Raw genomic sequence first — 26,926 nt, 5'->3', positions numbered from 1 at the left:
TCAAACAGTCGTCGTCTTTTTTTTTTTTTTCCCCATGATTTTACAACTCATTATTTGGGACAAAAACATTTGGACGTCTTGTAACATAGAGTAACAAACAATTCCAGTATTAGTAGCACTAGTGTTACTGAAACATGAAGGAACAGTTATCTTTCTAATTTGATTACAGTGCAGTACAAATTACGTATTACCTCAAAAACCACCTGTATCAAAAGTTTAAAAATTTAGAAATTAAAAACCACTTCCAGAATAGCAAATTATCGGTCTTGAAATGGAGAATGAACTTTATGCTTATGAACACGCAAGGAGATGCGCTACAGGAACATACTATGTATTTGCTCAGCTTTTGTCCTCCCGTCCGAAGCAGCCGGAGCCTGGCTCTCCCCGCAGTTACGCAGGTACAACACATACTGTCACTGTAACCAAAAGCAGAACAGGCCCTACTCGTAACTCCACTGTACTGTAAATTAAAGCTATTAAAAAAGCCTATGACTGAAGATGGAACAGTCTTGCATTGTTTTTATTTAATTATTTGCAACACCAGCACTGGCACGTGTTCCCCCCAGAACACACAGCCTACTTCCACCATCTGACAACAGCAGCAGTAAAACCACCTGTGCCGCATCATGCAGTCCAAACACATCTCAGCTTTTCCACAATTCATACTGTACCACTTAATTTGAAATAAAGAGTATTGTTCTTCCTGTCTGGTCTTGTCTGTCCTGTAGTCTACCCGGTGTGAATAAACCTCAAAACATAAGCCGAGTGAAATAATAGCCAGTAAGGCACTTTTGTCAGAAGGGACACAGCTTCCAGGCCGAGCACTTGGTCAAAGGGAGACATTCCATGTTACCGAGAACAGTCAGTCTATTCTTCGCCATCATTGCTCTGACAACCCATTTGTAGAAGAACACTTACTGACTGCCCCAGAATCAGCTTGACATTGCATCCATCAAAATCTTTCTCTGTTCTACAGCAGAACATGGAACAGTAATCTATTTCGTATTTTCAAATATTGACATTTAAAAGGCTATTCAGCATCCTCCTAACAGCCAAGAATCAGCTGCTGAGTAGCACTTGGGAAAAAAAAAACCTCAGCGTTAAGAAATGATCCCATCTTTCTTGATTGTTTTGTTTCTGGGGTCACTTTTTTCCTTTTTTTTTTTTTTTTTTTTTCTTACAAGATTTGAAAGCTGGACATTAAAACTTTGGTATAAAACATGGAAATGAGAGCCATCCATTAATACATCCTAGGGAGACACAATGAATCCAACCAGCACCAAACCAGACATGCCTGCGTGGATGGGATAGCGGGAGTTTTCTACTGTCTCTCGGTTTCTACATTCTGCTTGTTCACGACCTTCAAGGGAGTTCCTCCTACTCGCGCACAGGGCCTGTCTGCAGAGCCACCCTGCCTTTCCGCAGAGCCCACAGCCGGGCAGGACCGCTGGCCTGCCAAGCCCTTCCCTGGCGCAGGCGGAACGATGGGGTCTGGGGTCCTGCAGCATCACCCCCAGCCGCGCCACCGCCACGGAACCGCCAGCCCTTGCCTGCACCCCGCTCCCACGGCCCCAGAGCAAAGCACAGCCGGCACCACTCGCTGTGGTACAGATGGCCACGTGTGCCCCTCTGAAGTGAAGAGCAGAATTCTGAATTTCAGATTAAATCAAGGAACAAAATAAACATCCAAATCCATACATGCCATTCCCAGGACCTCCTGCGTGGTGTCTGTCTGCAGACTCTGGCCCACAGGATTAGTTAGAAACCATTATAATAAGTTAGTCCTAAAATATTTTAAGTGATTCTTTCCCAAGTAAATACTTGCATTGATTTCTACTTCATTCACTAATAGCAATTTATATTTAAAAAGCCAATTTTAATATTAAATCATTATAATTTATTCAATTTCTTGATTACAAAATCTACATGATATTGCTTTGTATTTTCACAGTTCTCATTAAGAAAATGGCTTTTAAATTTTCTTCTCAGAAATGATGATCACTTACATTCTAAATCATTTCACAAAATAGCGAGTGGAGCAAATTTATACATATATATATTTTTACTTATATAAATAATAATACAATTTAAAACTTTCAATTTTAGAAATTCCTTTAGTAAATGCATAGGTTTGTTACAAAAGTCTTCTAATCAAATAACTGTATACTATTTCTATTATGTTTTATTCCTAGTAAATTCTATGGTTACATTCATATGATAAAAAAAGCACACTGTATTCAGAAATACACTTTTATCAGTTGAGCTCCCAGTAAGACACTCAAGTCCAGTAGAAATATAGATTACTTAATGCAGTTTCTTTAGCTGCAAACTAATCACACAGTAGTAGGAGAAAAAAAAAAAAAAAAAGCTTTAGCACATGGTGGTAATTCAGACCAGCAGCTTTTAAATCATAGAACGGTGACACAACACATACCCCAAAAACTCATGGACTTAATTCTCAGAAGAGATTAGAATAATGGGGGGTGCGTGTGTCTACATCCAGTGCCACGCATGTTAACGAGAAAGGAATGATGACGATGATGAAAAACATCAGTCAAGTCTGATTTTTTCCAAAGGTAGGTTAGTCAGCCCTTTCTGAAAGTCAAGTTTACTCTGGGGTATCTCACGAGGAGTTGTCAAAAACAGAAGATGCCCATGATCAGTAGTTACATTTGAAACTGCACACCTTTATTTTACCTTGTTTGAGTCCTAAACTGAACCACTCATTTCTGCCTCAGGGAAAGGCGCCCGCTGGCTCTCAGGGAACACGTACAGCTACCCCTGCCACTTGCACCTCGGTTCACCGGATTTCAAGATCGCACCATGCCCATGACTGCAGATGCACAGATGGTAATTACTTGTGCATCAACATGACCCTGGAGCTGCTGCACCAAGAACAGCTTTTCTGCCTTTGTAGCGGTTACAGCTGTCACAAGCTGGAGCCTAATTTAGAAAGCAAACTCACTTTGGGATGTGGATCGTCAGTAAATTTTCCCCAGAAGCTTGCATTCAGATTATCTGGAAAAGAATATGCCTTTCTCTTTGTGACACTAATGGACTCCTGGGGCTAAAAAAGTATTTCCAGGTGCTGAATGCCCGTGACAGACCCGGCAGAGGTATGGCACGTGCCACTCCTGGAAAGCCAACAGTAATGGAATACCTTATTCAGTACAGTCGAATCCATGAAAACCGGAGGCAGGCCTTGGTAGAGTTGTGTCCTTGGGGACCCATGAGACTAACAAATTAAAACCTTTCTGGCTCAGCTCATAGCAGTAACAGACTTGAGAACTACTCCAGTGTAAGATTTTTTCCATGAGCAGAGCTGTTACTGACCTCAGTGGCAGTTCTGCTAACAGGAGGGTCATAAAACTGAACAAAATGTTAATGTGCTTTCTACCAATAGATTTTGTACTAATGACCGGGCAAATCTAATAATCCAAAAGAAAACTAAATCTTTTGGAGCATCTCTCAGTAGCCAAATAGTTCACCCTGCATCATGAGAAGACTCAAGTTCAATGTCTTAACACCTTACTGTGAGAGCCACTGAGAGCCTCGAGACCCACAAGAAGAGCCCACCTGGCCCTCAGCACCGACATGGTCATCACAGTGTCTTGTTAAGAAGCGCTCCCGAGCTAGGCAGAGGCAGTGGAGCTCCTTGTACACATATACGGCCAAGACTTTCTTCCAAGGGAAAAAAAAAAAGACTGCATTTGATTTTCTTTTCAGTGAAGCTCAACTTCCTCGTAATGCAGAACACAATCAGAGACTCATTAGAGATAGGGGGATATTAACACAAGTGCATCTCTCTCAGACATCAGCTAAAAATGATACATTCACCATCTTGTACCAGATGAAACCTCATTTGTGTGAACCACAAATCAAGTGCAGTGGGACCTTCTCTCAGTTACATTTTAAGCACAACGCACAGAAAACTTCACTTTAGGCAGTACCAGCTATAGTCTTCTCTGACTACCATCTTTGGACCTGCAGGGTACCATCATTTCTTAAAAGATGTAGTTGTGGATGTGATTAAAATATCACTACATTTTTCAGTGTAGGGAATAATTAATGAATGTATAATCACAGTTTAAATAGCTGTGAACCAGCTTGTACAAAAAAATACAATCATAGCACCATATTTACAAATTTAGTACCATCTCCTGGTTAACTAGAGAGTCTTGAACTATCTTTTTATGGCTAATTAGGTTACATGTTAGTGCTTTCAAAAAATTGCCTGAATTTCTTTTACAAATATACACTTATAAAAAGAAACATTATCAAAACTGCTGTCATCTAAGGCAGCAACTTGTGTTACAAAAGTTATTAAAACATTATTATAGACTTAAAAAAGCTTCAAATTTACTTTTTCCTTTTCATAGGCACTCTATAAACTAAAACGTGGCCTTGTCTTCACAGCTGTTAGTTTAAGCATTTAAACTAGTTAACATTATCAATGTTGCTCACTTTTTTAGATATAAGCAAAAGGAAAAAAGAATCACCCATTAATCAGAAGCATAATTTACATTTTTTACTTTTGCCTACTTTGTACACGTTTTAAAAGTGACACTGTTTTGATGTCGAGGCTTAGTTTATGTTATCCCACTGCCTTCTTAGGGCTTAGTTCCTTCTTCCCTAGAATTTGGTGAAGGCTAGCTGACATGAAGTAGGGTTTTGCTGTAGATCCATCATTTCTTTCCAGATCTTCACCTGAATTTACACAGCAAAAGCAGCCAAAAAGCAAACAGCAGTACAACCACACACACACACAGACAGAATTGAAGAAAGGAGAGAGCAAAAGAACAAACATTAAAAAAAAAAAAATCTCAATCAAGGCAATTTAGCTGTATCAATAAGCTGATGAAGGACAGTACAATTTCTATTTTCTCAAACCAGAAGAGGTTTTACACAAAGCAGACAAACAAACATCTGGCCATTTCTAAATGATAGCACTGTACCCTTTTTATCCTCTAGTTCTTTGGTTTGGCAGTATAGGTGGAACTTTTCAGAAACACTCACACCTCCACTGAAGTCTGGCATTTTGGCTACTTCTTGCTAGAAAATTTGTCCCAAAGAGCACTGTGGATTTAAACACTTTTAAAAACTGGACCCTTTTTTACTGTCAAAGGTAAAGTTCTTTTGAAAACCTGATGCCACAAGCGTGCAATATTCTATATGATCTCTATTGTCCGTTACTGAATGGAAGCATGGGAAGCAAAACAGAATATGAATTTAAAATAACGAGGTAGATGTATTACTTTTTTTTCCTTCAGAAGGTCATGACTAAATCACCTGTCTGGGTTCAGCCCAGTATTTGTGCCATGCAATAGTCACAGACCAGTGAAAAATTTCTCAGTGATGGGCAATCTGGAAGGAGTGTGCAGTGAAGCACAATCATTGCAAATGCAACCCTGCTGAAGCAAAGCGTGGTATCTGCAAGGCCAAAAAGACAGCACGAGTCGTAAGAAATGACCGAAGAGGTCAAAGGAAGCAAACCTTCGTAAATCTCCATGGCAGTATATACCATGTGTCTTTGGAATAAATTGAAAAAAAAATCTGTTAATTTTTGAGACACCAACAAACTTTCTAAATTTTATTAGTTTGATCACTTTCCATGCAGTGTCTTGACTGTGATCACGTTTCTTTAGAACCAAAGTCCATAACATGAAATAAACAGGACGTAGTTCTCAACTAGACAACAGTTTTCAGTTTTGTGACTGATTTTATTCCTGTAATTCTTTGGGAACCCAGTATTTCCACAATCATGACTAACCTTAGGTTCCTGGGGAAGCAGGGTTAGGAAGGTGGGTGTTTAAAGAAAAGAAAGAATTTATGCTATTGTAAAATGAGAATCCGTATTACTGTTTATATCTTGCTTCAGTGATCCACTGTATATATGCTAGAACAAGGCTATGACTATTTCATTATTCCTTTAGTATTACCAAATAATCCATCAATTGCAAGAACAATCACTGCCATGTAAATTCTACTTGAACCTACCAGAATGACTTTTGCTATAGAAAAACTGTATCTTTATTTCTTTAATTTAGTAAAACTAGCAAATGAAATGTATTTCTTAATAAGTACATCCTCTTCTTATAATCATGTCCTAATTTGAGACCAACAGATTTCTTTCGTGATTTTTGTATGCTCTGACAGGACACATTGAACAGCAGTCCCTTTGATGGTGCCCATGACTGCTTGCCATTGGGGGGTCCAAGGGACATACAGCTTTTTAAATGGTGTTTCACACAAATTTGAAGGTAATTCAGCATAATTGTTCAGGGACATTAAGGTGAAAACAAAGGACTACCTATATACCAAAGAGTAACCTTGTTATTAACACAAGGTTTGAGTTAATCATTGCTGTGCAGGGCTCTTTGCAAAGCACCCAGAAGCAAATTCTTAATGAAAGTTAAGGAACATCTGAAAAACAAAAGCCAGATATCCCCATGAGCCACACAGCCACCCTCCATTACTTAATCTAATTAAATTTGAATACTAAAACACTTCTGCATTGAAGAATGTATCAAGGAGCCAGTCTGAAAAGCAGAAGCAGTTCCTTTTTCGCAGTCTGCTAGCATGTCACCAGAATTCTACTCTTCTTCCCATGATTTGCAGGTGTATCAGCGAAAGAAAAGGTAGTACTTACAAAAGCAGAGGAAAAGCGTGTCAACACACATTGCATAGACGCTGAAGAACGCATGTGCAACTAGGTAGGAGCCAATAATGACCGTCTACAAAAAACAAACCACAGTAAAACCCCAAATTTAGTTTGGCACCAATGTGGGAGTGTTAACACAAGTCAGAAGCCTAGTCTACTAAGCAAATGTGGGAGGGTTTAATGGCAGTTTCTGACCAAAAATCACTACTGCTGTGGAAAGGCATCACAGGTTTAAGACACTGTGTTCTATCTAACATGCAGTAGCTGCTGGTTTTCTAGCTGCAAAATCGGAGCCATTTCAACCCCCAAACAAAATATATGCCCAGAATACTCTGAACTCCTTCAAGATTATTCTAAAGAATCGCTCATCTGGAGATGTTCAAGAGTCTAGGGGGGCTACAAAAGGAGAAAGACATGCACTGAAAGTCCCTTCCACTAAAAGCCACACCATCTTCAGTGCCTCACCACCAGCCTTTGCTGTCTGGGAAGTCTGAGCAAAGCAGATATGGAACCTAGTTTTTCTGAAGGTGCAGTTACTGCAGTGCCACTTCTGCCTGAAGTATCCAGAGAGGCCTAAAGCAGCAGATCAGTCCTCACGTCAGTGGACAGTATGCCACCGAGAAGACGACAACAGGGCCTGTTATCAGACCATGCCTGGGGTAGTCTGAGCACCTCAAACTGCCCTCAGCGTTCAGGATATTAGATGGTTGCCTTACCAACAATGGTACCCAGTAGTAATTTAACGTTGGTGCTTCCTGTGCAAAGACTGGTATTCTCTGTGTGAAGAAAAAGAACGCAAGAACACCTGCAAGAAGCACAGAAGATTAGTGATTCCTATGCCAAAGCTGACTTCCTAATGCCTAAAGAATGGATGAGATAAAACAAACAGGTGACAAGATCCAAGGTTGGTTTAAATCAGAGTTTGTAAACAAGAAATTCCTCCAAGACTAATCATCTGCTGGATCTGTATTCTAACAGAAGAAACATGTCAAATGAGTCAATTACCATAAAAATATTTATGGGCCCAGAAAGACATTAATGAATTTTTTAATCATTCTGTTGGATTTAACAGTAAAATTAATAAATAATGATAAACAAGCCAATGACATGGGATAACGACCATTGGGTGGATCCTTTCTAAGACACAAAAAGAGTGAGAAAAATTCTGCTGCTTTAAATTTTGCTGCTTGAAGAAATACTTAATTATTTCAGATTGAAAGGAGAAACGGCAGTGCTCATGATAAGCACAACAATAAGTTTAGAACAGACCAGTATCCTCAACACAAATCGCTCAAAGAATTTATTCCTGAAGAGGATAAAGACACAAATTAATTTCAGTATTTCATGGCTTACATTTCAGAGAATATGTCTCCAATCAAATTTGCTACCCCAGTTTGAAAGTCATTCTACAGTAATGACAAAATCTTTTAGATCTGTTCTTGGTACTAATTTTCAATTTTTTGTTAAAATATAATTAATTAGTAATGTTGAAAAGTATACAGCATAGATAATACAGTTATTTGTAAAATAATGCTTTGAAACTGCTGTGAAAATTTAGAAAAAAATATAAGGGAATACTGCCAACTTGAATTTCTGGAAGTGTTTCACTTAAAAAAAAATAAATCACTTTTCTGTCACAGAAAAACATGAGTAATATACTTTGATGTTTACTGGTAACTAAGAAAATGCCATAAGGGTGTTAAAAATACCCTTTTTCTTTTACTGCTGCTTATAGCTATAAAGGGCTTGAACACAGCAGAGCTTTAGGCCCATCGCCTGCAGACCTGCACCACCTCCTCTTTGTACACATGCTGTCTGCTACCAAGTAGATCTCATTTGCACTCATTTGCAATTTTGTTCACTTCTGAAAGGAGAATCAATTGTGGCTGACTTACTGGATGTGAATTTAGTTTGATACAGCTATGATGCTTTGGCTGCAGAAGTCCTTACCTCAGCAACAAATGCAAGAGCTGTAAAAGCAGTTATGGAAAAGACGCTGTCAACAACACACAGGGGGAGAGCCAGCGGTTGGGGGGAAGGGAAAGGGCGTGGGGTGGGGGAAGTATTTTAGTTCAGTCTTGCAAATCCTACAAACAGGGGAACAGCTTCCCAGGACAGCCAGACCAGTGAGAACCTCCAGCTGTTAACTAAGCATACATGAATATGGCAGGCATACTTGTAGGTACCAGAAAAAAGAACATACTGTTTGATAAAAATCTACTAGCTTACCTACACCACCAGCAACAAGAATTTTCCCCAGGAATAAAAGGAAGTCTGTCACTTTGTCCAGAACTGCAACTCTGTTCAGCAAAGGACAAATGATACACAATCATCACAAACCAGACATTTGTGTTCTTTCTCCTTAAATCTATGGATAACTGATAAACATGACCAAGAAGCCATTTTCTGCTGGTTTCACAGGCTGACAATGCAATGCAGAAACACAACACTGAGATGGGCTTTATTACAGCCTAATCCCAGGAGGCAAAAAAGCACTGAGCCTCTTGTTCAGTTAGGCTTTAACACAGCAATACCATTATAGCACTTGAAGACTGTTTATTGCTCTTGCTGGTTGAAAAAAAACTAAACAAAAGCATCAAAATATTTTTATTTCAGCCTTTCTTCTAGGGTCAAAGATAAGCCAGTCCAGAAGAGGCAAAGTACACACTAAAAAAACCCAAAGCCACGTTTGCGTAGATTGCTGGTAGGTCTTCTTTTCACTTGGTCCTATCTGGCCACATTTCATGATCCCATAACATGCAAAATCTACTGTTTTGAAGATATCATGGTACAACACAGAAGGCAGGAGGCCTCAAAGCAGGGAGACAATCACAGGTGAATGAATGAAGGTAGACAGAAAAATTGACAGTAAAATCTGCAACCCTCATGGAAAGCAACAGCAGGGAGTTTCTGCCCAAAATCCTGCCAGTCTGTCTTATCAGAAACTGCAGGTAAATAATGGGATGGAAAATGAGCTTTGTATCATCAGCCTCAACAGTGCTGAAGGCTATGGATATACAGCACTGACTACCACGAAGGATAAAATGTTAAGAAATATTGAAGAGAACAAATCTTCATTGACCTGTCAGAATTCAGAACAGGCAAAATACAGAATAAAAAAAATATCTCTGAAATGATAGAATTATATGCCTGGCTTTTAGCTATTCTTACTGATAAAGCACAAAGGACAGTGAGGCGATGTTCTGAAAGGAAATGAAGGCAGATTCTCTTTCGTGTTGCACAGGCACTACATGGTGTGGACGCCACTGTACTGATATTAACGCAGAGTAACAGAGTGAATGCATTCCATTCTCCTCCCATTTCCATCTTAAGCATCCCTTTAATTTTCCTCTTTCAGCCTCCTCCTCCATTCCCCTCCTCCTCCCAGTCCTTTAACTTAAAAAAATTTAAACCACCGAACCAGTTTTACTGTGTCTCTTGCTTGGTAATTAGATGGTCTGCTATTGCTTTAAACACGGCCTGCTCCTAAGTTATTCTCCCATAAATTTTTGATCTCACAGTAGTATAGGAAGAGCGAGGAGCAATGAAAAGTACTGATGAGAGCAGGGAGTTTGGCAGCAGTCTTGGTAGTAGGGAAAAGGGCCAGGGGAGTTCCCAGCACCAGGGGAGATCTGGTTGTATTAAAGATACTGGTTTTGGAAGCAAAGTACTCTCTCTTCTTTATTGCCACTCTGATACCTTGTAAGCTTTCTGGATGACACTGAAGACACAGGTGTCTCTGCTTTCTTCTTCATAGGCAGTGAGCAGACCAAAGCTCAAGAAATGCACATATGGCAGGTCACAAGCACCCCATTCCTGTACATCCATAGATCTCTCAGGGGCTCCATTGGTTCTTTGGGAGGCGCTATTACAATCTACTGAGTGCTTATGAATTTAAAAGAGTAACCACAAGGAAACTGTTAAGATTATATCAGCCTTGCTTAGGGTACTATGCTGGACAGCCTGCCGTTACACACTGAGTGCTAGAAGTGAGGGTCATGTCTGAGCACAGAAGCAGCATACAACAATATTTGGAGGAGACATGGGAGAGGAAATAAGTGTGTCTTCAGAGCGCAATAGCAGGAAATCCTGACATTTCCAAGGACTGGGAGATGGCCCCTTACCTCACCACATTCCGCATGAGCAAAAAGAATGCTTCCTTTGCCGAGGTGCAGAAGTTTTTACCATATATGGCAATCTGCAAAACAATAGTAGCTGTTAAGAATTTTAAATTATGAGAATACCTCCTTGTATGCCAGAATCTTACTGTGTGTAATACATAGTTCTTTCTAATATGTGGCCTTGAAACTCAGACGAACACAAAACACTTCCCCCAGCCACCTGCTGCCTCTCAGTGCTTCCCACCAGGCTGGGACAGAGTATTATCCATCCTTCCCTTTCAAATCACCCAGTGATGAGCATGCCAGTCCCTGTGACCTTGCAGGCAGTAGACTCAGTACTTAGTTTGCCAAGTACAGCAAATAAGATACTTGCTGAGGGGTCCTTCTGACTTTGCTAGCTACCAGCACTAGATTTACAGTCAGTGGAAAGGCACAGGCACTTGTAGAGCAGAAGTGAGTTGACTCCTATAGGCATCTCCTTGGACCTGATACTGCTCTCACTTAAGAAGAAATCAGCAATGCCAGTACCAAGTCAGTGGATTTATATCACCATAAAGTAAAGCAGCTAAAGCTGTTCAGGAATCCATTTCTTCTTCCTGGAACAGTGTCCACAAGGGTAAGTTGGTAAGGTATATTAGAACAGCTCTTGGTGAAGTCAGTTTACCAACCGTAAACAAGACAGTCAAAAAGAATACTTCTTCAAGATGGCATTAATTTGAGATATAAATTGCATGAACATGGGTTATAACGGACCATTACAGCCACCTCCTTTAAGACAAGTCTATGACTGCACCATTTAATCACTGAAATTACTTCCAGTCAGAACATCCTAGGCTGAAATCTGTGTATGTTTATACAGGTGAAAACTGGAATCTCCTGGAAGTTGAGAAGGGTTATTTTAGAGAAATATCACTGCTGCTGCTAGTAGAATTTATGCTTTTGACTTCCAGGAGGAAATACAAATACCACATGCCTTCTGCCCTCCTTACTCAAACACTGCCTCCAAATAGAAGCATCATCAACATGCAGCATGAAACAAGCTAATATTCCTGTTGAAATCAGGATTTCAAGTGCTGAATCAGAGGGGGGGTTAACCATTTATGCCATCCCCTTCTAATGACTTTGGGGGGTGAGGGGGATGGACATGGACAGGCATGAAAAGAGGCCGAGTTTAGGAGAAGAAGAAAGATCTTACTTTTTCGTTGTAGGACCATATGCATTTCCTAAAAACTTCCATAAATCCCATTATTTATTCATCAGATTCTAGTACTACTGGCTGTTGCCCAGCTAGTAGTGGCTAGGGTATTTTAGTGTCCCAGATAGGGGAGACCACATGCAGAGAGAACACGTACCATGATGTAGGCATTTCTGTTTATAAATTTTAAGAATTTTTCCAAACACCAGAAACAGCATTTGAGGCAGCAGAGTAGAAATCTAGTGAAGGAGTTCTGTGTACCTGAAAAAAAGGAGAGAGTACATCACACATAGAACTCATGAACAGTCTTCAGAACACAAAGTATTCAGAAGAAAATGTTAAATTGTGACAAAAGCAGACACTTTTATTTCTTTTCTTCTAGGTATGGACTCTTTCAACCAAATTTATCTCACCTGCTTTTGATTAGATCAGATCCACATCCCACATGAACTTTGCATTAGGCTCCCATGGACAAAGACTCAATTTGAATAAATCAGCACAGATTCACTGGCTTCACATGGAACTACAATGGCTAAAAATAATGTGGAATTTATCTGTTTTCATTGATGAAAATACCTCTTGGGAAAGTAAGGAAGTAATTTACCAAAGAAGGTCTTAATAACCTACAGCAGAACCATAAATCTCACCTTTCAGTTTGTGATCCAAGTACTCCAGTATTACTCTAATAAGCTGGACAACTGCAAGAATTAAGGCTCCAAAGGCCAGTGAACCTGTATGGTATCTAGAACAAAATAAATTACTGTTATGTTGTGCATATGTGCATATATACTATTATATACATATGTGTGTGTGTGTGTATATATATATATATAAAAGTAAAATTGTAACTGGAGGAAGGTCCATTAGTGAGAATTACATATTCTAATGGACCTTCATCCTGGTCCACCAGAGAGGAACAGGATGAAGCCACTGGTGCTGCTGGTGTTTTTGTGAGCACTGTGTGCGCCCATCTGTTGCTCTATGTGGACAGCTGTGTATGTGTTGTGTACATGTATCTGGGTGTGTGTGCCTACTGGGAATACCTGCTTGGCCTTGTCACTGGGGGCACATGGAGCTGCAGCAGCCTTGCCGCTATTGGGCTACACAATCCAGCCTCCTCTTAGCAATGAGATTTTCCTGATCATACTGGTTTTGGATGGAATAGAATTAGTTTTCTTCATAGTAACTTGTATGGTGCTATGTTTTGGATTTGTGATGAAAACAGAGCTGATAGCACATCAGTGGTTTAGCTGTTGCTGAACAGTGCCAGGGGCTGTTCTGCTCCTCACCCCCCCACAGCCAGCAGCTGGGGGGCACAGGGAGCTGGGGGGGGACATGCCGCGCCAGCTGCCCCCCCCGAGCCCAGGGGTACCCACCCCGTACGGCCTCACGCTCAGCATGGAGCGCTGGGGGAAGGAGGAGGAAGGGGGCTGCGGGGAGTTATGGCATCTGTCTTCCCCAGTCACCGTTAGGTGTGATGAAGGCCTCTTGTCTGGGGGATGGCTGAACGCTTGCCTGTGATGGGAAGTAGTGAACTAATTCCTTATTTGCTTGCGCACACTGCTTTGCTTTACCTATTAAACTGCCTTTGCCTCAGCCCATGAGTCTCTGCACTTTCACCCTCCCGAGACTCTCCCCACCCCACTGGGAGGGAGGGAGCGAGCGGCTGCGGGGGCCTGGCTGCCTACCGAGATTAAACCACAAAGCTGACTAATCGTTTTCATTTGATATTCTAAGTCTGGCTTCCCTAGATGTAAAAAGAGCACTTGTTGGAGAGATGACAAGGCTCACATCCATCTCCAGAGTCTTACCGTATTGCTCGTCCAAATGAAGAGAAGAGCGGCCACAGTGGAATATCAGCTGGTTTTCGAGAGGCCCAGTAATAAGAGGCAAAGGCACCAGCAAGGGTACACTGACCCAGTGCAATTGCAAAGTTCACCAGCCAGAGAAAGACAAAAGCATTGGCCAACTGGAAGATGAAGATGTACTTATGGTACAGGCTTTCTCCTCCATAAAAAGCAAAAGTACACTGAGCACCCGGACATACTTTAGTCACATTGGTTGTGTTAAAAGTCTGTATAGAAAGAAAAACAGTCAACACAATGGTAAGCAGTCAATTCTGTGCAGTCTCTGAAGTTTAGTAGCTTAATACAAGTAACATAACTCTGCTGATGTTTCATTAGCTCACCCAACACCGCACTCCAATACTATGTAACCTGTTTACATATTTAAGGATTCATATTAGTATCTTATACAGGTGCTCAACTTTATAAACGATGCAGTTAGTAAACAGGGCTGTTCACTGCATGCCTGAAACCTACATAAATGGAATTTAATTACAGAAATCTACTTTTAAGACACATAAAAGCTTCAGTTTCATTAAAGAAAATCTGTTCACATTAAAAAAAAAAAATTATTTCAAAACCAGAGGACAAATCTACAGTTTAGGTAAATCCCCACAGCCAAACTGAAATCAGCAGAGCTGTGCCATTTTACACAAGTTGTGGACGTGGTTGTAACTTTCCTTACCTATCTCAGAGTATTAAAACAGGTGTAGTCTTTAAATTGAATTAGTTTTCCCTATTTCTATTGTTCATTTCATGTATTTGCTCCGTTTTGGCATGAAATAAAACTAGTCAATTTCTAATTCCTTTCTTTTTTAGTGTTCAGACATCATCAGCAAGGTGGGGAATTGTTTGGCACATACATAACCAGAGCAGTACACTGAAATTTAAACACCTGAAAATAACTCTGATGCAACATTTAGTAAGTATTTCCAGTTTTCAAAACATTCTGAAAATTCAACCCCACAGTCAAGTAAAAACATTTGACTGAAGACAAATATTTTTTGAGCTTCATAAAGGTTATTTCTATGCCAAAAGAAGCTAAGCTTCTGCTTCAAAACATGGCTGATCCTTGGGAAACTTTGAAGCACAGGTTTCAAAGTCTTCCATTGCTTTTTGAGGACCACAAAAACAGAATTTTCATGAATTCAAGAACAACTTTCCAAATAAACCTGTATTTCTGTGTCTTTCTTTCTCACTCTGTAAATTATTAGGTTAATATTTACCTATTTAACAGGATAGTTTAGCTCAAAAATCAGTTTATATCTGTAAATTGCTTTGAACAAAGAAGTGTTACCTGAACACTAAGTACTATTTTCAGATTGAACATGAGGAATTGTTACTTAAAATACGCACATTTTCACCTAGCATTGCATTTAACAGTGATTAAGAAATGCAATTAACATAGCTCTCACTATAGGTTAAGTATCTGTTACACTTACCTCTGGATCACAAGTCAGGTTTGCATACTTGCAGAGTGTTTGATTAGCCATTACTTTATACACAGGTTCTCCTGATGTAGCCAGAAAACTGAACGAAATATTTTAAGGCGGAATGATAGAACTGTAAGCTTTCAGCAGCTTAGGATACTGCACTGGGTAACCACTAGCTCTAAAGAACTTGAGCAGGTAACAGGAAAACTGCTTTTGCTATGCAGAGATGTATACAAAGTGTTGATAGACGAGACCAAATACCATTGTTACTTAGAGAACTAAGGCAAACTCCATCCTGGAGCTGTAATAACCCCTAACCAGAATGGGCAAGCGGAATAACCTTGAAAGTTGATTCAGTCACCCCTGCACATCTGCCTTTGACAGGGCAGATTATGCAGTAGTTCTTTGACAGTTTGTGTATTAGTGGAAGTAGACACAGACCATAAAGATAAATTAGCATTGTCCTGAACAGCAATAACTGGCCCCCCTTGCATGTGAACAAAATATTAGTTTTCAATAAGCGATTTCCCCATTTCTGATACTTTACCAACCCTTGCTGTTCTGGGAACAGATGGTGGCTGCTGTTATGCAATTTAGAGAAGACTCGGTGCACTGCATGTTCTCTTACTCCTTGCCTATACTTTTCTGAACAAAACACACCTGGAGCCCGCCCCTAGCTAAGAGACCACTAACATCAGGCCTATAGAGCATGCAGCACACTAAAGGCCATATTCACTCTTTGCTGAGAGCCCTTTTTTACCCCTTAAAGTCAACCTTATGTAGTACACAAGGCCTTGATGATCCCTCTGATTTGGCATGAATTTTAGTCCAATTCTTCTTAATGAAATTAAATTCACTGTCCTATTTGTACATCACATGCAAACGGGCAGTGAGAAAGAGTGCATCAGTGCAGCAAATGCACTCTTAACGTTAGTTTGGTTAAGGTGAAATAGCAGAGAATTTATCTAGTCTTTCAGACCAGAAGACTGTTCCTCCAGAGGTACACAGACAGAAGGATACACAGCTGTCACAGCCCAGTAAGAAATACAAATTGCAATGAGTATAAAGGTGACGATTGGGTAGAACAACGTAGACATTATGTAGCCAATAGCCCTATGAAAGAAACAAAACATACCGGTAAGCTACAACAATTTAAGAAACAAGCTTTTTATCAATCCTCTTCTAGTATCATCCTTTTTACACTGAGCTACTTGTTGATAGTGGTAGCATCAACTCTGGGTGAACTGCCCGCAGCAATCTCAGAGGTGAACACCTCCGGCTGGGTATCTCATGGGATGTGATTTCAGAGAGCATGTGTTTTGTTCACTGAAGCTTACAGGTTGGTTCTCTATATACTCCTGTCACCAACCTCTTACTGTTACTCTACATTTTCCTTCCAGTGATGATGTAAGTTTATTACAAGCCTTTTTGTCTCTTAAGACTATTTCCTGCACTATTTCTCCCATGACTTGTGGCACTTGTGACGCTATTTGTTTTACAGAAGGCAGTTTCCAGAATGTAAAAGGAGACAAATTTACTCAGTTCCTGCTGCTAAACTAGTAAATGTTGGGCAGAATGCAAGGGAACTGTCAAGTGCAATCAAGAGGTTAAGGGCATCAATTCCTGCCTGAGTCAAGAGATGTAAAAGTCCATTAAGAGTCACACAAGAGGACACAGCCTCAGGCTGAGAAAGAATCACTACCTATTAGCAGTGTTCAGCAGTTGATGGCAGGCCTCTTAGTTATCACTAAGATAATGGACAGTCTCAGCTCAGTCCAACAAACTGAGTAACAACTGTTGATTGTTTCTAACTATGAATTTCAAGTCAATTATTAGCATTATAATTGTAGTATTTTTGAAAGAGTAGTTAAAAGGTATTAAAACATGTAATTTGATTTCCAGTCATTAGCAGCTTCTTTTTCATCTTCCTGAATACAGGGTAGGTCTGTTAGATTCACAGTAATTACATACAGTGTTCCACCTCATGTATTATGCATGAGAGTAAAAATATCGCCCCCAAGTGACCATTTCATGCTGCTGAAAATGTTATTACTTGCCAGCAGGAAGTTTATGAACTTCTTGAAACCCTTCTACTTGCCAAGGTTGTGAACAAAAGGGTTGCAGAATGTTAGAAGTGTTCCTGGATTTTAATGAACAGGAATTAAAGAGTATAATTTAGTGCTGCCAAAAATAATCACTATGCTTGAACTGCACAGTAGCGTAAGACAGGAAACAGGTACCTGGCTGAATGCAGAACTTCAGAATTTCTTAATCCCATTACAAAACTCCCCAAAACCCCAAATCCACAATGTCAATGGAGAAAACTACAAGCAAGTGCACATAGATAAACTCAGAGCTAACCCTATGTGCTCTAACAACGGAGTTCTGCTTCCAAGGCCTATGAGACCTTAGCCTACTTGCAATGAAATCCAAGGGTCTGACATTTTAAGTCAATTTCTCCTTTTTTATATTCCCATTTTTTTAAAAAAAGAAGTAAGTGTTGGCACTGTATAAACCAGGAACCACCATGAACAAAGTCTATGCAGATTTCAGGAAACACAAAATGAAGAGGTGTCCTAGACCTTCAACTCTCGTTATCGTGCTCTGCTTTCTTCTTTACTCAGAGCTGAAAATGGAAGTCTCCTTTTCTCTCTGCAGATTTATGCATGTCTACTCAAAGGTTTGATTTGAGCCAGAAGAATCCAGTCTCTCCTAAACAAAAGCTATAGCCAAAATAACACCAATCCTCTAACCACTACTATGTCACGCTGGAGACAATCCAACGACAGAGCAAAGTTGTCAGCCCAGGCTCCTGTTAACAGTATACTACACGTAGCATCTCTGCTAGTACACTTTCTTGCACTGAGGATATGTGGTACCACTAATAGCATATGTACTCTTAAGGCAGGCAGCTGAGAGGCAAGAAATGTCTTACTGCTAAAGAAAAAGCTTTTATAAGCACAACCTCATTAACAGAGAATTGGCATTCCTTATACTACCTATTTGGCTCAACAAATCCAGTGCTGTACTCTAACCCTCAAATTTCTGCCCTTGGTAATGCAAGATGAAGTTCAAGAAGAGTGTATTCTAGAGATCATTTAATAAAATTCAAAATATATTAAAATCAGACAAACATACCTACTACCTTCCTTCAACAGCGCAATAGCAATCCGGATCCGATTCCTTAGGAAGATCAGCATCAGTATGATTATGACCTCAACAACACAAAGTATTATCACTGTAAAAAAAAACCAAACAAAAAAGTTTGATTTATCAAAAATTCAATGAGTACGCTGCCTCTATAAATCATTTCCCCCCCTTGTATTTTAAACTGCTGTTCATGAATTCTCTGCTAGAGCAGTTGTCTCTTCCTCTCACTGCACCTGCCAATCTTCAGTCCCATTTCACAGTTCCAGTGTAGGGAAATTCTACATGCAGAGAGTTAGTCAGAATGTGTAGGACCCTGACATTAGCACTTAAAATTTTAGAAGAAACTTTCACCAAGAGTGCACTTTTCTGATATATATTATTCTAACATTAGATGTACTTGAATCAACAGTTTAGTTTGAGTATTAACGTGGCATGAGCTCCTTTCACCTCGTCTGAGTAAGAAAATAACAAGAGTCTAAGATAGGACAGTTTTGGACAAATTATTTTCACCTTCCGGTTGTGCTGCTGGAATCATACAAACTTGCCTGAGGTTAGAGAGCTGAGAGCACCATGACCTAGAACATTTCCTCTCTTTAGTTATGAGCAGCGTTTGAATCACAACCCAGATCTGGTTTAAAGAGTCTGCTTCTGTCTGATTTCCATTTGTGTCGGTTCAAAACCTACTTCTGCAGTAGAAAGTAAAAAAATTCTCTGGACTTCATCTAGAGAAGACAAGAGTCTTTAATGCCTGAAGCATATCTCCCCTGACTCTGAGACATATCCGTTAAATCTAGGTGCTTCAGATAGGTAAATAACATTTAAACCTGCCCAGCAGTTGTGCATGGTTGCACACAGCAGGAACTGTCTCCTCCAGCTGAAACCAAGAAGTTTTGTGGAAGGAGAAGAAAATAGAAGTGATAGTATCGCAAAGCCTTGGATTGTCTGGAGGTTTGCAAAGGGACTCGGGAATTGGCTTCATGTCCCACAGCTTAGACATAGTCTCAGAATCCAGACCCAGACAGTCACAGATGATGTTAAACTGCAGTCCCGAGTATTATCAGTACCCCCAGCCATCAGAACTGGTGGTGGCAGTGACCACCGTGGTGCTCAGAGCCAGACTTTTTTCAGAACAAAGTTTTTGTTACACACAATTCAGCACCTATTTTTGATATGGTTCCCCATGAAGGAATACAGAATCAGGTTTCTTTAAAGTTGGTCTCATACTAGTTCAGCTCTGTTAAGTTAATGTAGCTTGTCCCAAACCATTGTGAAAAAGGAAAGTAGTGTCAGTACACGGTGAATGTACTAGGCCGGTGAATGTACTAGGCCTAAGAGGACCTACATTTTCTTCAAGGATATTTAACTGCTTTGCTGGGTGACTTTGGAAAAATAATTTAATTCCTGAGTACCTTAATTTACTTGTCTGAAAGTGACACTGACCCTTGGATAAACTATATATTGGCTGCTAAGAATCCAGCAGGGGAAGAGCTTGGAGAGTTAGAAGGAAAAGTGTAGTAAAGTTGTAATGTTCTCTAGAGGTAGCATACTAAAGAACTCTGCCTCAACAATATATAAAAGATATCTCACAAGCTCAATGATCCAACATAGAGTTAAATAAAGACACAAAGCAGAGGAAGGAGATTTAAACACTAAACTGCTGCTCTATTAATTTAGCTGCCAACAGGGAGAGGCAGTGTTTTAGGTTATGTCCCATTCATCATCAGTTACTGTCTGTGTGCCTTCTAACAGAGCAGAAACAGCAGTGCAAGCAATATTTAACAGGTATTTGTTCTCTCTTCTACCACTCCTTCTCTGGGGAGGGATGTGTATACTACAGGTTGTCATATTTCAGTAGAATTTTGTTTTAAAGACACCGCCCTTGTAAGAGAAGGCAGTGAAACACTTCTGAAAATAAAGGTGATGAAATCTGTGATGATTCATTCCATGCTCTTAGATCAGTCCCCAAGAAAATTCAGTGGCCTGAATGTAAACAGCTCTACAAAGATGTGTAGAGTTATTAATCTCATTCCTGGGGTCCTCAAAAAGGAGGAATAAACAAACTAGAAGAGAAAAGCGCCCCTCCTAACGTAACTTCATCAGGACTAACTAACAGTTATTGCCTTCTGCTTCACTATTATGAAGACTGAACACGCAGTAAGTGGAATGATGTTAACACAAGCATTTTCACTCTCATCACTACCGCAATTGCATTATCTCCCCTTACAAATATACTAGTCTTCTTGCAAAAAAAGTAGATTTTTGCACAATACAAAGAAAGAGAATTCTGCTTACTTCTCTGAGTGACATATGTAGAGGAGGAGATTTAACAAGGCAGCAACTGTAGCAAGACAGTGATTGATCCTCCTGAGTATCCATTAACAGATAGCAAGTGTAAAGGGCACTTACTAAATGCTAACCATGTTTGCCTCAATTGCAGGTACACTCTGAAGTCTGTCTGGAATCCAATATCGTAAACAGTAAGGTCAGATCCAGGTATTCCTTTAAGATGATCATACTCCCAGTAACAATGCCAGATGCCTTTTAAAAAACAATTAATATAAAATGAGTGTTTCTGAAGAGTGCAAAGACAAGTTTTTTAAAAAATCTTTATGAGCCAAGTGTTTTGTCCTCAGCACGCCAGGTAAACAAAACCCAAAAATGCATCACTGTGAGACTAGTCATGACTAGTCACTTGAGTAACTAGACATCACATATATAGAAAAGAAGTATCAGTACAAGTGAAAACAGACTAAGCATACTGTAAGTAGATAATTCAGGTTACTGTATCTGGTGCTAAGTATCAGCACAGTTTGATTCTTACTAAATTTCACTGCCATTTAAGCCCTTCTCAAGTAACTGTCTAAAACTAGGCATTAATTCTCCCAGTCATACCATTTAATTGATGTAATTACTGATTTTCTTTGCCCAAACTTAATCAATAAGAAAAAACAGCCTCAGAAGCCAGAAGGTAACACCTACCATAACCGATAATTCCAATCACACCAAAGATGAAAATCCAGAAGAGAACCCCAGCTGTGAACCTCAGTAACACAAGGAAGAGCAGACTCACAATCATTGCAACGAACAGCCCACTAGAAAGACAGAAAACAGAAACACAGGGAAAACAAATGTGAGAATCTTCACTTTCTTGCATGCCTGTTACTCCAAACAAGGGTCACTTCATCGCAAATAAGAGAATGATTTGTAAAAATGTATTTCAAAATCTTCCTTATGAAATACATCCTCATGGCTATTATCTGCTATTAGAAACAAATAGCTTATATATGATGATCTCACAAGGCAGAGCCAGAAATTTTTGCATACACTAGGTTCCCAGGTTAGCTGGATGGGACTAGTACAATGCCTTTTTGGCCACTTACACCAGCTGAACAAATCACTGCCTTTTTCAGGCCATGGTCTAGTTCGCAGTACAGAAAGTTTAACTGGAGGGATACTTATGTGTGGGGAGATTACTCTTTTCTGTCCTCCATTAAAAATCCCTACCTGCAAAGAAACAATGTTAGTAAAGTAACATTGTAGGAGCTTTCCTAGAAAAAAAAAAGAATTAAATTTAGGAGGAAAAACAGAGACTCTTTCTACCCATTAGAAGAGGAAATGCTCAGGGCACTGTGATGCACAAAAGAAACTATTAAGAGCTATCAGTGGGGCCCCCTAGGAAACGCACCTACAGTGTCTTCTCTTGATCAAGTCTGTGGTAAAGAAATACCTGTTTTCAGTTTCACTCCCAGAAAGCAAGTAAGAAAGGAAAAAATGACTGCAAAAGACCTTTTTACACATTGAGGCCTTCTAATGTGATTAATAATCCCATCCAACATCCAGCTCAGATGCTTCACAGAACACTTCATCTCTCAGAATTTTTTGTAGCTATTACATCAGAATTTTGTAATAGTACGGACTCAGAAAAATTTAAAACCTCTTCTTGCCTGTGTTCAGTAACTTCTGAATGCTCCCATCTTATTTAGCCAGTTACCAAAGACAAAAATGGGTTAGCCTGATCATAAACAATCAAACCCAGATGTTTTGGGCAAACTAAGCCAGACAGGCAGAGGGACAAGAAAAACATCATCGATTTATTTAGTTAAACCTTTGTAAGCTGCTTTTAACTCCCAGCCCTTTAAAGGCCTCCTAGCATGAGGTATTTTCCCTTTCTGAATGACTTGTTTGAATTCAGATTGTATTCCTCAAAACAAATTGTAGTTTTGGAGCTCATGACTTGAAAGCAGTAAGTTACCTTTATCTAATGTTATCTTTAGCTATACATGTGTCATTGTAACACCAAAACGGAGTACATGGTAACAACTGTCCTCAATAGATCAGTTCCCTTAAAACTGAGGCTTGAAAGCAGCAATTCTTTTGGGGTACGCTAAAAAACCTAGAGCAATTTCATATTTAGTTTTTAATCTAGCCTCCTTTCACTATCAGGTCTTCACTGTCATCACCCAGACTCTGGCATTTAAATACATTTGTCCAGAAATCGTTTGATATATGCTACCATTTAGTGAAAAGTGTGAAGAAAATCCTATCCAACTACTTAAAAAGTAGCAACAATTCCTTACAAGAATACTGTATTTGAAATGTGGAAACTGGCTTCAGTATTTAGAACTTCTGTTAAAAAATGGTCAACTCTCTCCAGCCTCTGTTCAGTGATATCTCCTTGGAAAGAAACTGCACCATAACCCTGGTTTCAATAATAGACCTAGAAAGGACCAAGCTTGCTGAATAAGAGCCGGTTTCTTGCTACTCACTGTTGTGAGCACAGTATCAGACTATGAGAAAGCTGTCCTCCCATCCGTGGAAACACCTTTAAAAGCTGACAACTTCTGTTTCTGGACTGACTAATTCTCCCTATTGTTTATTATCTAAAGTTTATGTATTTATTCTTGTGGATTTGCATTCAGGCTTGAATAATGTATGCTTAATATGTGAATGTTACAGGCTCTCACCTGGCAAAGAACACTGCTCCTGTTTAAACCGATCAACACCCTGGTCCATCAAAAACAGTACTAATGGGCTAAGAATGTACATATACTTATGTATTTGCTTCAGCAAAACAACTGCTACTTTGTTTCAGTGTTGCATTTTTACCGATTGGTGATTAGGGAGTATTTATTGCAAGACAGAGTTAACACTGTTCAATACTTTTTGGTTTTGATGTTGCTTTGCCTGCTGCATTGGATTTACAGATTTGATTTATGGATTACAATGGATTTTTAACTATATATGGCTAGTATGAATTTATAAACTATGTATTTTATATATATACAAATGACACTTAGCAACTGCAATTGGTTTGAAAGTCTCTTAATTTTTCAGTTTTGGAATTATCATGCAGATGGGTCCTGCAACAGAAGACAGCATCTCCTGTTTTTCTGCTTGGTACGATACTAAAAAGCTCCTCCAGATCAACTGACACTTTATGTATGTATGCTGTGCTATCCTTACGCCACTACAGAACCGTAACAATGTTATTACCATGTGTTGAAAAGAAATTTCAGTTGCTCCTTGAGTTAAAAGTCAGACTGGTAACAAACACACACAGGATCATTTTTTAATTCCCTGCACACTCCAAAATGAGTCCAAAAAAATTAAAAAAAACCCAAGAAAATCTTACATTAAAATCCAATACCAAGAAATGGCATAGTCTTCAAAAATTTTCATTCCAAATGATCTTGCATCCAGGACATTATTGATGCCGCTAAGAAAAGACAAACCAAAGAAAAGGTTGCTTTAAGTAGAAAAGCAGAATGTATTTAAACAACAAATAGTCTCAGTGAAAGAATTTGAAATATCTTTGCTAGTGATAAGAGTATATTGCTGTCCTCCAGGTCCAGTTCTGCAACGAAGCCAAATCAATCACAGTTACACCAAAGAAAAAAAACCTGTGTAAAAATGGTTATACAGCTCCTGAAAAAGCTTTATTAAAAAAGCTTTATAAGCACTAACTATCACCAGGTATAATTGCTTATTATGTCACAAGAGAAGTACATACTATTAAGATCTAAGAGCTGAAGAGTTGTGACTCCAGAACTGCTAACAGCAGAGAAGCAGAAAACAGCTCAATGAAGCAGAAGGTTGACTTTATGGCCCTGTCTTCCTATCCTGCAAAGTGCTTGCCCACATGAATGTTTTCGTAAGAAGAAATGAAGGATCTTCTTATCGAAGAACAGACAATGTAGTTGTAGAAGCCAGAAAAAGTGAACTTAATTAGGTGCAGATATTATCAGTGTTGGTAAGACGCTAAAATGTGGTAGCTTTGGATTGAGAGGTAAGGAAAAGTACCCCTGGGCTCCTGACAGGCTGAGGACTGACGGTAGCTGGAAAAGTGAGGCTATTGCAGCAGTTTTCTCTCATCCTGGTTGATGCCCAGGATTGGAGATGCTTGCTGTTCATCTGCAAGGGAGGTGTTGTCATGCATCAGACCCCAGTACATTGCTTTTTGATCTTTAGACATGTACTAAAAACAGGAGCACTGTGATGAGGTGAGATGCCCAAAGTACTATGACACTCCACATTAGTGGAAGGGCCATCATAGGAAGGAATAGCCAAGGCCATTACCGGGTGGCCTGAGTCCGGCAGCACAAGGATTTAATTTTGAACCTCCTTTAGCTTTCTTTAATATGAATTTTCTCTACAAAAAACAACGAGAATGATTTAAAAACTGGCAGTCAGTCTGAGACAATCAGACTACAACTTTTGCTCCTTGCTCATTTCTGCATACCTCAGTGCTGGTATTTCTGCATACCTCAGTGCTGGTATCTCCCTCACTGGACCCTTGTAAGTGCTCAGGCACAGAGAGATCATTTACTAGCAAGTCTTGCCTGGGTACCCTCAGCCTTTTGCTACAACAGATTCTGATTATTTTTTTGATTCCTAAATTATTTCATGATCTTGAAATCCACCAAACAAGCACTTAAGAAAGCTAAGACCTACTTTGCAGCTTCCCTGAGATCAGTTACATTTCTTGTTTTCCCTCTTCCATCTTTGAACGTAGTCTGATTTGCCACAGTTAGCACACCATTCTTCGTGGAGAAGTCTGGGAAGCATCTCTTAAGAACTATTTAAAATATCAAAAAAAAGTATGCATGTTACATTTCACAACAAGCTCCACCTCTATCACCCACCTTTAGTGAAATATTAAAATCATTTCAGATCCACAGTCAATTTTGTCTTTCAACTGCTTACCTAACAATATGCTAACTTTGACAAATTTTGGAAGTGCCATTATATTCAAGATTATGATTTTTATGGTCTGGGGCTTTTTGTCCAAGCTACAGGCATGGTGGAATCCTAGCTTGCAACTGGAGATTCCAGGTGCTACCGAGTAACAACAGTAGTATCTGTAGCAGTTTAAGAACTCATAATAAATGCAGAAGTTACTCTCTATCAGTATTGCAGCAGCTTACAAAAACTGCAGCTTCTCAAATATGTCATTTCATTGTAATAATCAAACCAGCCCCGAGGGACAGACTCAACATGACTGGTCACGAATGGTATTAGCACGCAAAACAATACATAACAGCAAGTGTCAGTTCCTCATGTGTCAGACGAGCTCCAGTACCAGCCACTATCACTAGATATACTTGGAGAGGAGCAATGGAGAAAAGACTATTGGTTAGACAGAGGGAGGAGGAGATTACAAAAGAGAGAGACAAGGAGAGATGTTTACATACTTATTTATGTTGCCCTGCTCTTTGCTGCAAAAAGTCCTGGTTTTCATTCCAAAGGGAAGACCAGGTTAGTCCTCCTACACAGCTGTACTTTATATAACAATTCTGTGCTCTCCTTAGCAGGTTCTAATCAATTCCAATGTTCAATATTCAGTCTAGAATATCTACCCCACCAATTACTCTGAGGAAATAATTAACATGTTTATTTTCCTCCAACTGTAATCTTGGTCCCTTGCTGCAGTTTAAAATAAGATTCTTTGTAAACTGTTTTCTGTCTTGGGTCAGTACATGAGTTTTCATATAAATCGCTGATTTTTTTTTAAATTTAATCCGTATTTTCTCTTTTTGATAACCTCTTCCTGATTTACATGATGTCTATTTTAAAGCATTGGCTCTGAGACCTGTGGTTATCTACTCAGAAACACCTGCTGACCACTGTGACAAAAAAATTTTTTGGCCCCTTAACTCCTCTGTATGCCCTGCACAGCCAGCACTGCAACGGAGAAGTGAGCTGTCTCATAACTGGGCTCAAGTATCATCTGAACTTAAACAGCTGGCCATATGATCCTTCCTACGTTTGTGGCATTTTCTTGACGCCAATGGGTTGCTTGATCACATTTTTTGGAAGGTATAATTTGAGCTGTAAAGCTTTTGTTATCAGTGATGATTCAAAAGCAAGAAAAAGCTCAGCTTGACCTGATCACACACTAAATGTTCATGGATGGTAGTTAGACAAAATAGTAATAAATCTTTATACTTTCAAACTGATTAAAATTGAATGGACATCACTGTCAAATAACAGACAGCATTTAGTGACCTTGCCACAAAGCACTT

At 39.5% G+C, this 26,926-nt stretch overlaps 1 protein-coding gene across 2 annotated transcripts in view; it reads right to left on the bottom strand.

Annotated features, from left to right (window-relative positions):
- Positions 1 to 23: 23 nt before the first annotated feature.
- SLC44A5 (solute carrier family 44 member 5) overlaps positions 24 to 26,926 on the bottom strand; it is a 95,979-nt gene continuing 69,076 nt past the window's right edge. The window contains exons 8-22 of one of the 2 annotated variants that reach the window (XM_037404347.1): positions 25,356 to 25,479; positions 24,037 to 24,120; positions 21,384 to 21,496; positions 20,811 to 20,942; positions 18,393 to 18,492; positions 16,275 to 16,367; positions 15,264 to 15,351; positions 13,789 to 14,051; positions 12,625 to 12,719; positions 12,135 to 12,238; positions 10,786 to 10,859; positions 8,891 to 8,961; positions 7,378 to 7,466; positions 6,650 to 6,734; positions 24 to 4,707 (exon numbers count right to left, since the gene is read on the bottom strand). In XM_037404347.1, coding sequence (XP_037260244.1) covers positions 4,595 to 4,707; positions 6,650 to 6,734; positions 7,378 to 7,466; positions 8,891 to 8,961; positions 10,786 to 10,859; positions 12,135 to 12,238; positions 12,625 to 12,719; positions 13,789 to 14,051; positions 15,264 to 15,351; positions 16,275 to 16,367; positions 18,393 to 18,492; positions 20,811 to 20,942; positions 21,384 to 21,496; positions 24,037 to 24,120; positions 25,356 to 25,479 — 1,628 coding nt within the window. In that variant the 3' untranslated portion in view covers positions 24 to 4,594. Of the gene's footprint in view, positions 4,708 to 4,739; positions 6,594 to 6,649; positions 6,735 to 7,377; positions 7,467 to 8,890; positions 8,962 to 10,785; positions 10,860 to 12,134; positions 12,239 to 12,624; positions 12,720 to 13,788; positions 14,052 to 15,263; positions 15,352 to 16,274; positions 16,368 to 18,392; positions 18,493 to 20,810; positions 20,943 to 21,383; positions 21,497 to 24,036; positions 24,121 to 25,355; positions 25,480 to 26,926 lie in introns of those variants that run through there. The other variant, XM_037404348.1, reaches the window with a different exon arrangement.

The sequence above is a fragment of the Falco rusticolus genome, chromosome 11 (genome assembly GCF_015220075.1).
Source record: "Falco rusticolus isolate bFalRus1 chromosome 11, bFalRus1.pri, whole genome shotgun sequence".
NCBI classification, from domain to species: domain Eukaryota; kingdom Metazoa; phylum Chordata; class Aves; order Falconiformes; family Falconidae; genus Falco; species Falco rusticolus.
The sequence above is the reverse complement of the archived record's forward strand: the minus strand, read 5'-3'. Positions and strand labels throughout refer to the sequence as shown.